Source organism: Oncorhynchus mykiss, chromosome 5 (genome assembly GCF_057628025.1).
Source record: "Oncorhynchus mykiss isolate SJ-2025 chromosome 5, ASM5762802v1, whole genome shotgun sequence".
Taxonomy (NCBI): domain Eukaryota; kingdom Metazoa; phylum Chordata; class Actinopteri; order Salmoniformes; family Salmonidae; genus Oncorhynchus; species Oncorhynchus mykiss.
In genome coordinates this window covers 41,569,894-41,582,069 of record NC_143026.1, presented here as the reverse complement: position 1 = coordinate 41,582,069, position 12,176 = coordinate 41,569,894, and the positions used below count along the sequence as shown (strand labels likewise).

The window sequence follows — 12,176 nt, the reverse complement described above, 5'->3', positions numbered from 1 at the left end:
CGGATGGAGCCTGTTGTTGTTGTGGGCCGGACCCTGTCATGTCCCTGTCACTGTGGAGGGAGTGCCCTGCTCTGCCCTGTTGGACACTGGGTCCACAGTGACCTTGGTGAGTCTGGATATTGTGCCGGGTTGGACTCAGTTTGAGCCCACAACTGTGCAGATCCGTACAGTCACAGGTGAGCTGGCACCCCTGATAGGGAATAATGACTCTGACAGTAGGGGGCAGGACTGTGCATCATCCTGTGTGGGTGGCGGCTGTGCAGGACCCTTGTATCCTGGGGATGGACTTTCTTAGGTGCACAGGCTGCCAGTTCGACCTAAATGGGGGCACACTGAGCTTCCAGTGGGGACCATCAGTCACCCTGGCCCGCCTCTAATGTCACATTCACACAACCCAACAACCCCTTTACTCCAACTGTTAAAGCAGCAGAGACTCATGGCTGCCCCCCTTTCTCACATCTGTGTGTGACTTTTCCCCAGCCCCTCTGTCACCTATGGCTGTGTGTTACTTTCCCCCAGCTACCTCCATGACACATCCTTCCGTGAGCCCGGGCCTTGCACCCCCAGCCCAGCTATCCCAGATGGGAGAGGAGAGGACACTGTCTGCAGTGAGGGAGATATGGGGGAGGAACTGTGTTGGTCTTGACCCCGAACAGCAGGAACGGTTGTGGCAGTTGAGACGGTTGAGACCGCTTTGTACTGAGTGTGGAAGAGGTGGATCAGACTCATCTGGAGCAGCATGAGATTGACACAGGTGATGCTCGGGCCATCAAGATGCGTCCCCGCCGTATCTCGCTGGCACGCCAGGAGGCGGCAGACAAGGCTGTGCTGGAGATGCTGCGGGCAGACTTCATCGAGCCCTCAGACAGCCCCTGGGTGGCACCAGTCGTCATGGTTCCTAAGAAGGGGGGCAAGCTGAGATTCTGTGCGGACTACAGGCGGCTCAATGAGGTATCCAGGAAGGACACATACCCCATACCACGTATTGATGAGTCGCTGGACTTGGTTATTAAAGGGTCCTCCTGGTTCTCCTCACTAGACCTCCACAGTCTAGTGGACTGCCTGGAAAACTGCGTTCTCCACTAACAGAGGACACTGGCAGTTCAAGGTCCTGTGTTCTGTGCAACGCTCCAGGTACTTTTGAGTGTTTGATGGACAGGGTGCTGGATGGCATCCCCCGACAGGAGTGTCTGGTATACCTCAACGACATCCTGGCCAATGGCAGATCCTTCCAGGCAGTCCTGGGGGAGCTACGGCGTGTGCTGGAGAGGGTGGCTGCCGCAGGCCTGAAGCTCCACCCCGAGAAGTGCCACTTCATGAAGAGAGAGGTGTCCTTGGGCCACCAGTGGGGAAGGAGGGTACCTACTCCCCTGAACTTGGACAGTGGAGTGCGAGGAGGCTTCAACACCCTCAAACGTGCACTGATCAAGGCCCCTGTGCTTGCCCCCCTTGACCTCACCTTAGCCTTTATCCTGGGCACAGACACGAGCAATGTAGGCATGGGTGGGATGCTGGCCCATTTGGGGCCAGAGGGGGAGAGAGTGATGGCGTACTTCAGAAAAACCTTCAACAAACACAATAACTCCTGGCTATTGTGGCTTCCATCAAACACTTCAAGTACTACCTGGATGGCCTGCCCTTTACTGTAAGCAATGACCACTCTGCTCTCCAGTGGCTCATGTCTTTCAGAGAGCCAGAGGGGCAGGTTGTACGCTGGTTGGAAGAGCTTTAGCTGTACGACCTCACAGTGGTGCACAGGGCAGGGGCACGCCATTCCAACGCCATGTCCCTTTGGCCCTGTACTGCAGAAGGGTGCCGTCACTGTGAGTCAAGAGAGGGCTGTGAGAGAGAGCTGTGTGCAGAGGAGGGGGTCTGTGCCTCAGTGGGTCAGGTGAGCGGGCCTGTCTGCTCTGAGCTGCTGACTGTCGACGTGAATGGGGGCAGCACCAGGGACGGGACACAGACCTACAACCTGTGCTACAGCAGGTAGAGGCGCAGCTGAGGCCACTGGGTGAAGAGGTGGCAGCGCTCTCACTCGCAACCAAAAGGTTGTGGTCAAAGTTTGAGAGACTGCGGCTGGCTGATGGTGTGCTACAGCAGGCATGGAAACAGTCAGCTACGGGAGAGGAGAGGTGGCAGGTAGTGGTCCCAAAAGCACTGTGGGAGGCTGTGCTCCAGAGCACTCATGGGGGGGTGGGACTGGACACTTTGGGGTCACAAAAACACTCCACCACCTCCGTCAGGGCTTTTACTGGGTGCAGCACAAGAGGGATGTGGAGGACTGCCGCCGCTGTGACAGCTGCACAGCGAGAAAGGGCCCTCCAGGCCGCGCTCATGTTCAGCTCCAACAGTTCCCAGTTGGGGCTCCCATGGAGAGGGTGGGAGTGGATGTAGTTGGGCCGTTCCCCACCACAGACAGTGGAAATCGCTGGGTGTTCACGGCCATGGACTATTTCACAAAATTGCCAGAGGCCTATGCTTTGTCTGACCAGGAGGCAGAGATCATCGTCGACGCCCTGACAGCCGGGATGTTTAGCAGGTTTAGAGTTATGGAGTCCATCCACAGCGACCAATGACATAAACCTTGAGTCCCGTGTGTTTGCCACCATGTGTGAGAGGCTAGGTATGCACAAGACCCGCACTACTCCTCTACATCCTCAAAGTACTGGCCTTGTGGAGCGCTTCAACAAAGCACTTGTCCCCCATAACCCTGCCTTCATCCCCTGGGCCACAGAGGGGTAGCCCCCTGCCACGGACTGAGCCCCCTGTCTCACATCTGGACACTCTGCGACCGTCATGGCCACGGAGACAAAGGAGACCCCCGGGTCGCTTCAGAGACTTTGTTTGGAGTATTTCAAGGTCACGGTTGTTTTATACGGGTATCTTTCATTTATTTGGCTATGGCCAAACAGTAGCCTGTGTTGAGTTGGGTTAATAAACCGTGAATTCGTAAACTGGACAATTGCGCCTTTACGATCTAGCCAGGTCCTTCCAATATATTATAAAGACATATTGTGACATGATTGGTCAACATGTTGATATAGGGAAGATAGATGGACATCTGTGGATTAGGTGAAGGAAGGGTTGAGGTCCGGAGGTGAGGACAGATTCCCTTAAGGGAGTAATAAGGGTTTGGTATCCTGTTACCTTCTTCCTGTTGAACCATAAGATGTAAGGATTGGAGAGAAGGAGGAGTGTCTTAAGTGGGATATATTTAACTGTGATGGTGAGAAATGTTGGGTTGTCTGAATTACAGCTGTACAGAACCTTTGGGAAGAATTAAACTTGGTTAAAGCTTCTCTAGTGTCTGTGAGTTATTTACTCTGAAAAATAAGAACCTAACAGTATAAAACAGCTTTTCTGTTTAGTTTAAAACCTGTTATGGCTGCAATCCCCGTACAGGGACCAACATCAGGGGAAATGTCAGAGTGACAACTAAAAATACAACTTTGTAACATTAAACATTCTTGAAAATGCAAGTGTCTTACACCCTTCAAAAGATTAGAATCTTGGTAATCAAACTATGTTTTCCAATTTAAAATAGCTATTACAGAGAACAAATACCATGCTTTTGTTTGAGAAGAACAATCAAGAACAGAAACATTTTCCGCCATGACAGGTTTTAGACATTCACATCTGAAGGTAAAATTATAACTTACATTCTGATATCTTGCTCTTATTTCTCTTCCTGAGTATCCCATTGATCAAATGAAGTGCTGTTTTCTTTGATAAAATCCATTTTTATAGCCTAAATCTAAACATTTTGTAAACTATTTGTGCCGTGAATTCCATCTCTATCAATTTTTTACGGAGCATTCGGCGTGATTCGCCCCTGTAAACAATCGTTTATATAGTCATGGTGGGTTTCAGTGCATTCCTCTGGATGTTTGCAGCACAGTCAAACGTCATTGTTTTTTTTGCGGGGAGAATTGACCGAAGTGAGCTGATTTGAAGACAACAATAAATGACTACCTGATGCCCCAATAATTTTAGCGAAGCTTCATTGATTTACTATATTTCTGCCCAATGACCACTGATCTTCTTGAAATCTAGCTGGGTAGATAGCCAATGAGCTGAGGGAAACGCCAGTATGTAATGGTTTGGGGTTGGACCACAATTCCTAGGTTGTAATCGCACGCGCAGGGAACTCCATTTTCGCCTTGACGATCAGAGCAGTTGCTGTAAGGCTTTTTACGTGTAGCTGTATTTTCGGAAAGTTGTAGTTTCAACGATTTCATTGAAGATATCCTGGCGAATACATCATGTAAAGCGAAGTCAAAGTTAAAGTGAAAGTGAGACATATTTTTTGTTTGAGGAATCTTGGAGTGTTATGATTCAAACGAACTGAGGAGCTGTTTCTGCAAGGACAGGACGTACTTCTGGACGGGAAAGTGCTAATGCCGTTTTATGAAATATAAATATATATATATTATATATATAAAAAATAAAAAAAATAATTGCAATGAAATGTGTAGTTTGTTTTTGTGTGTGTGTGTGTGTTGGTTTGTTTGGGTGTGTGTGTGTGTGTGTGTGTGTGTGTGTGTGTGTGTGTGTGTGTGTGTGTGTGTGTGTGTATGTATGTATATATATATATATATATATATATATATATATATATATATATATATATATATATAACAATGGCTGGTGTTGAATGGAACACCTTAGTGACTGTTCCCTCTGCTCTATACAATCAATACATATCTGTTTATTTTATGTGATGATAAAAGGCTCATACAATACAAATATTTGTTTAATGTTTTCTTTCACAGTGATAGCGACTCCGACTGGGAGGCCCCGGTGCCAAGCTGCCTGTGCCCCCAGTGGTGTTCATATGCCACAGTTCATTACTGCAGGCATGACTGTGCCTCAGGGCCAAAAGGGCACAGCATGGAGGCGTCGTTATGTTCTGTGTCGCATGAAATGCACCACTTGTTCAGTTTGCCTCTGCTTTACATCAGAAAGAGACTGCTATGGGACAGGGCACAGGCAGCAAAATACTGTGACGAGGATTTCCAAGGGGTGTACTGTTTTTTTTTTCTGTATTTATTTTCTAATATTTTTTAAAACTTTTTTTTGTGTGTGTGTGTTAGAATTGCTTTTTGATGTGTTGTATGTAGTTATTTGCACTGCTGTATATAGTTATAGGTCATTTCACCAATTCGGCCACTTGGGTACATTTGGGCAACTTGTGTGGGACACCTGGGTGACTTCATGCTAAATGTCATGTAGCTCACCCATTCCTGAAGTTATCAGTCTGAAACTTTGCAAACCTACAGTTGCCCTCTTGTGTTATCCATCAAAATGATCTCCAGCATCCTATCTGACTGTGTGGCTATTCTAGTACATGTGAAAGATGATACTACAACAATAAAAAACAGAAAACGTATGCTCTGTCTTTCTCTTTTCTTCCACCAGATCCACTGTGTTATATTCTCCTACATTCAATTAACATTTCCACAAACTTCAGAATGTTTCCATTCAAATGATACCAAGAATATGCATATCCTTGCCTCTGGGGCTGAGCTACAGGCAGTTAGATCTGGGTATGTCTTCAGGCAGAAATTGAGAACAAAGGGATGCAGCCATAACAGGTTTTTAAGATAACTGACAATGCACCATTGTCTGCTCCTTCCTGCAAGTTTTCGACACAGCTACATTCCTGCACATCGTGAAAACAGGATGTCACATCCTGCATTCGCACCCAAATGGCTCTTTTCTGTACGCCCAGGCTTATGACTAAGCCACACAAGAAAAGCCTAGATCAGCAAAACACTAGCATATAACAAGACACAATTCTCTAACCTTTTCATATGTGAGTTCCAAATATCTCTAACAGTCGCCCCAGCGTGAGTTTTTTATGCACGTGATGTCAGAATGCGCTCAATGTAACAAAATGTAATTGTTACGCAACAGGACTGTTAATCTGCGCTGACCTCAAACCAAGGTACGCTGCATGTTTTTATTTATAGGCTTTTTCAACTTGTCAATGAAAAGTATTTTGTAACAAGTTTTATTTCCTAACAGTTTGAATTGAGGTGTGTTCCGCCTCCTCATCAATGCACATTAAAGTAGGCCATTTTACTTTTGCGGTCAATTTATTTTTTAGGCAGTACTGACCCGGACAAACTTCCCCAAGCACTTCCCAATTGTTTCTCTGCAGACATTTGTGCATCTCCAGTCAGAATGGGACCTTCACACATGTGTTCACATTTTCCGTTTGGCGCCAGCATCGCATTCATTGTTGTTTTCATTACTACATGGTAATAACTTTGGACATGTGTGCATTTCTTTCAATGTAAGTCCCTTATTACGTTATAATAGTTTCTGTATGTTGTGTTATGTCGTTTCTACTGCAGCTCACTGTATGTATAGAACATAATATATTTGTGTGTATTCTTCATAACCGCAAACATGCGAGATAAGCTAGCTACATTCTTCTATTAGCTCTGTAAAACAATGTTAATTGCGTAAGAGAAGTATTAGCTTGTGTTGTCTTTTGAAGCTACCCTGGCCTTATGACAATGGTTTGCTTTCATTTGGCATGTTTAGCATAGCTCTGCTCTGCCCTACCCCTTGTGGAGCTCAACATTTACTGTTTTTGTTATAAAACTCTATTTGTGATTTTATCAATGCAATTTATCATTTTTATAGCAGTGTTATGTTAGTTCTTTGTAATATTGTTGTATTGCTGTATCCTGATATTGTATTCTAATTACTAATAATTCCTCTTTATTCTGTACTTTCAGAAACCACAAACTGTATTTGCCAATATCATAACTGGAGCTGGACATCTTTCGAGCTGAAGATTGAGGCCAGCTTTTGTATGCCAGTGTACACTCCTTAACAGCTTTACTGGGTGAAAACACACCAAGAAAACCCTTAGGCCAATATGTAATAGTCGTCTATTTTATTGAAGTATTGGTGGTGGTTGAACAACAACAACAAAAACTTGTTTTACTAAAGGAAAAAAAAAAAGAATACGCATAACCCATATTTCACATTCATGCAGTGATTAAAACAAATGCATTTCCAGTCACACAGTCTGGTTTGATCTTTCTCTCTCCTATCAGGTGGTCCACCTTCCCTGTGGCCGACTGTTGACCGTTCTCCTTGAACTCCACCTCCCCTCTCTGTATCTTCCTTGCGTCCCCTTCCTGTTCGACCTGACTGTTCCACAGGCCCCTGTGCAGAGCAGATGCTGGAAGAGTGTGGGACTGCTGTACCAATTGTCCACATACAAAGTGTGTCAATTGCAGAGATGAGGAGCCAGCATGGTCATCACCACAGACCCGGACACCCCAAGCCCCTCATAATGTTGGATGTCAGTGGTGGACCCTGTGTAGACTATATCGTCCAGGACAAATCCTGTCTTCACGCCGCACATGACAAAGAACTTGATCCCAAACCTGTGCCTTTTGGAGGGAATATATTGAGGGACCGCCTGCCTACCCTTCCATAACATCAGGAACTCATCAATGCATATGTCCTTGTATGGCACAAAGACCCGACCAAATACTGATGTCAGGCTGATAAGAACATTTCTTATTTTGTGTAAGTAACGGGTCATTTAAGATGGCAGTAGCATTGTTGACGAAATGAAGGCATCGCAGCAGAACTAGGAAGCGGTCTTGGGAAAAGAGGGTGGCAAAGAAGGGAGTTGCAAACATAGGATCTGTGTTCCAGTATTCTCTTAGAGAGTTCTTCTTTACTATTCCCATGAGAAGTACTGTCACGAGGAAGGTATACAGTACATTTCACTAATTGTGGTTGTCACCCATTTAGCGAGTTTCCCCCTCACTCCTGACTCTCTCTTCTCCTGTAGCTCCAAGGAATAGCGATTGGTCTCCTCTACTATGTCTCCCACCAGCTCCTTTGCCATTAACAGCTTGAAGCACTCTGCCTCAGAGGGAAATGGCAAGGGGCTTTGCATTCCAGACTGGGACTCATCAAAGCAAACAGCAGGGCCAGGAGGAGTGAAATTGCTGGAGGCCTTCCAGCTACCACAGACCTCCTGTACTTAATCCACTGTCGGTCTGCCTCCATCACCACCAGCATCAGCAAAAGGGACCTGGGACAGTGTACAAGAGGTCCTCAGATTCAGGGTTCTCAAGGGCTACAAGGTTGGGGGTCAGCTCATCACTGTCACTGTCAGAATCTGATTCCTGACTTTCAAACTCGTTGTCAGAATTTATAAAAATCTCCAGAATTTCCGCATTCGTGAGTTGTCTCCGTTTGAAAGACATTGCTAATGCTACGGCTTAGCACACAAGCTACATACATAAACAACAACACTGAATGGCTCAGAGTGGGAGTGAGAGGTAACGCGATTGACTTCCGGCACGCGCCACTTGTATCAATAAATCACTATCAGAAAATGTTTTGTGTGGTAATTATTTATGTATTTACTGTTTTATTCACATGTTTTCAAGTACTGGTGATCATGCATTTCGACATCTTGCATAGATGGTAATGGACTCATTATGTGTGTAAAATACTTTATTGAAGGTTGTACTGATTATGATGAGCTAAGCTAATTCCAGCTATGTATAGAGCCATGTTTGTTGACATACTAACATGGGGTTCACGTAAATGTCTGTCGATGATATAACAAAATGAGGTGAGGAAGGGTTCACTCATTTTTTGAGAAAACTTGCGGATGTGAATGATGGGATGTGACCGATGGTAGACGACACACCCCCTTCAACATGCATACTATAAACAGACCAAACTCATCTTGTCTCCTCTTATTATCTTTGGTTGATGCGAAAAAACAAACATGGTGGCGCGCATAAACTACCCATCGTCGGATTACTTTTGATTTCTAAAAAGTGTTTTACTCAAATATTTAGATCAATGGTGAGCTCACCTGTGATGTGATTAATTATAAATAGGAATTGCTATTAGCTAATTCATATTGTAGTTTCTGAGTTATAAAAATATGGCCACGTCAGTTAATGCTAGGAAAAATGTAGTCTACATTTTTCATGTTTGGATGATTGTGTTATGCTGTAGCTACTCCTGTGAATGTCTGAACAATGCATCCAAAAATAAACTGGTCTCATTCAGGACTTAACTTTGTATGAACTGTATTTGTGCAAAATGTTTCTGTAAAAAAACAGTGTGGCCAGCTCAAATGCTGACTGTTGCGTCAATCGAAACAAGATGTTCTAAATAAGCGTTCTAATCACCCTGTTTGAGAGTATGCTGCAGGGACCACTGTAGAATGATCACACCCGTTTGTTGGTAAGTGTGGAATAGCATGACTAATTAATTAATTATCCACCATAATATCCACACTGGTTGACATGGATCAGCATGTTCGTCATCAATATTACCTGGGCTCTATTGTTGACATGATTACAATTTTTGCCGTTAATCAACTCCCTCTAAGGTAGATGGCGCCGACCGAGATAGCAGCGACGCGACTAGCTCTTAGGAAACTTTGCAGTATTTTGTTTTTTTTCTGTACTATTTTTTTTACATTATTAGCGCAGGAATGTTTTGTGACATTACATACAGCCGGGAAGGACTATTGGATATTAGAGCGGCGGTAACTCACCAGAACTACCAGCATTATGTACAGGAATACGACTTCCCTGGAAGAGATCCTTTGTTCATTCTCCCCAGGGCAATTGACCTTATTCCAGAGGCTGACCCAAAACATCGCTTGCGGAAGAGAGGCTCTCGAGGCGGCCTGCTGTTTCGACTTAGGAGGCGCGCACACCACCCACCGCTTCCGAGTATATTACTTGCTAACGTTCAGTCATTGGATAACAAAGTTGATGAGCTTAGAGCAAGGATTTCTTTCCAGAGAGACATTGGGGCATGTAACATACTTTGTTTCACGGAAACATGTTTCTCTCTGGATACTCTGCTGGGGTCGGTAAAGGCAGCAGGATTCTCAGTACATTGCACAGAAAGGAATAAATATCTCTCCGGGAAGCAGAAGGGTGGAGGGGTGTGTTTCATGATTAACGACTCGTGGTGTAACTCTAGGAACATACAGGAACTCAAGTAATTTTGCTCACCGACCTAGAATACCTCACAATTAAATGCTGACCATATTATCTCCCAAGAGAATTATCCTCTGTCATTGCCACGGCCGTTTACATCCCATGTCAAGCCAATACCTTGATGATCCTCAAAGAACTTCACTGGACTTTATGCAAACTGGAAACCACATATCCTGAGGCTGCATTTATTGTAGCTGGGGTGTTTAACAAAGCAAATCTGAGGACTAGGGTGCCGAAGTTCTATCAACATATCGACTATAGGGGCCTCCCGGGTGGTGCAGTGGTTAAGGGCGCTGTACTGCAGCACCAGCTGTGCCACCAGAGACACCAGGTTCAGGCTCTGTCGCAACCGGCCGCGACCGGGAGGTCCGTGTGGCGACGCACAAATACACGTAGCATTGAAACCGATACAACAGCACAGGTACACACAGGACCAACGGACATGTTACCAATAATCGACAAGGACAATGGGGAACAGAGGGCACATATATAACATACTAATAAGGAGGAATGGGAACAAGACAGACAAGATAGTCCGGGGTAGGCCTGTGAAGTAGACCTCCAGAGCTGGTAAACGGAATGAGCAGCAGTACTGGGGGGATCTGGGACAGTACCCCCCCCCCCCGGGTACAACCACAGGGACACGGTGTTGGTTGGTCAGGGCGCCAATGGTGAAAATCCCTGGTCAGCGAAGCGTTCAGGATGTCCACCGCAGGAGCACAACACCGCTTCTCTGGGCCATACTGCTCCCAGCTGATGAGGTACTGGAGATGCCCGCCCAACGCCTAAAATCCAGGACTTCACAGACCGAGTATGCCGGACCTCCCTTGATGTCCAGAGGAGGAGGCGGGGCGTCACTGGGTCCAGCCTCAACGAGGGGATCAGGCGCGGAGGGAGTTCTGCGCATACTCAGCCCAAAATAGAAAATCTGCCCACTCCCCTGGCCGGTCCTGACAGTAACACCTCAGGAACCTGCCCATCTCCTGATTGACCCTCTCCACCTGCCCATTAGCTTGAGGACGGTACCCAGAGGTGAGAATGACCGTGATCCCCAGGCATTCCATGAACGCTTTCCATACATGTGAGGTCTGACACAATGTCCTCTGGGATTGCGTTGTGCCAGAAGATGTGCATAAAAAGAGCCTCCGTGGTTTGCATGGCTGACGGGAGCCCAGGCAGAGGAAGGAGGTGACAAGCTTTGGAAAACCGGTCCACAATGACGAGAACGGTGGTGTTCCCCTGAGAGTGGGGAAGGTCAGTGACAAAGTCCACTGAGAGGTGAGACCAGGGTCGTTGTGGAACCGGCAGGGGAAGGAGCTTTCCATAAGGAAGGTGTCTGGGTGTCATAGACTGAGCACAGATGGAGCAGGAAGAGACCCGGGCGTCCCTAGCGAAGGTGGGCAACCAGTACTTCTCAGTCAGGCAGGCAATGGTACAGCTTAACCCAGGATGACCGGCACTGTGCAGGTGTGGGTTCCGTGAGCAGGGCCTGCCGTATGTTGGCGTCCACATCACACACCTCTGGTGCGATGATACGGGACGGAGGGAATATGGGGGTCTCCTCTCCCTTTCCTCTGTGTCATAGAGGCGAGACAGGGTGTCCGCCTTCACGTTCTTTGAGCCTGGCCTATAAGAAAGCGTGAATTGCAACCTGTCGAAGAATGGAGCCCACCTGGCCTGTCTCGGGTTTAGCCTCTTCGCTGCCCTGATGTACTCCAGGTTGCGGTGGTCCGTCCACACCAGGACAGGGTGTTTGGACCCCTTCAGCCAGTGCCTCCATGCCTTCAGAGCCTTCATGACCGCCAAGAGTTCTCGGTCCCCGAGGTCGTAGTCCTCTTGGCGGGGCACAGCTGCTTGGAGTAGAAGGTGCAGGGCCGCAGCTTTGGAGGGGTTCCGGTGTGCTGGGACAGCACTGTCCTAACTCCTGCTTCGGAGATACCCACCTCAACGATGAAGGGAAGTGAAGGGTCGGGATGTGCCAGCAAGGGAGCAGTGGTGAAGCATGTCGTCAGTGTCTCGAACGCTCTCTCCATCTCCATCGTCCAACGAAGCCGCTGAGGACCTCCTCTCAGCAGGGAGGTAAGAGGCAAACAAATAGTTGGCAAACCCCAGGAATCACTGGACTGCTGTTTAACATATAGATGATGCTCCAACAGTCTT

General features: G+C 46.9%; 1 protein-coding gene and 1 long non-coding RNA gene across 2 annotated transcripts in view; one reads left to right on the top strand and one right to left on the bottom strand.

Annotated features, from left to right (window-relative positions):
• LOC110523840 (B-cell CLL/lymphoma 7 protein family member A) overlaps positions 1–3,797 on the bottom strand; it is a 29,866-nt gene extending 26,069 nt beyond the window's left edge. The window contains exon 1 of the mRNA XM_036977525.2: positions 3,660–3,797. Within this exon, the coding sequence (XP_036833420.1) occupies positions 3,660–3,661 (2 nt within the window). The 5' untranslated portion in view covers positions 3,662–3,797. The remainder of the gene's footprint in view (positions 1–3,659) is intronic.
• A 1,953-nt stretch (positions 3,798–5,750) lies between these two features.
• Positions 5,751–8,378, top strand: LOC149983278 (uncharacterized). The gene is made up of 2 exons (XR_016496054.1): positions 5,751–6,298; positions 6,750–8,378. It is a non-coding gene; the product is annotated as an uncharacterized LOC149983278 (long non-coding RNA).
• Positions 8,379–12,176: the final 3,798 nt, after the last annotated feature.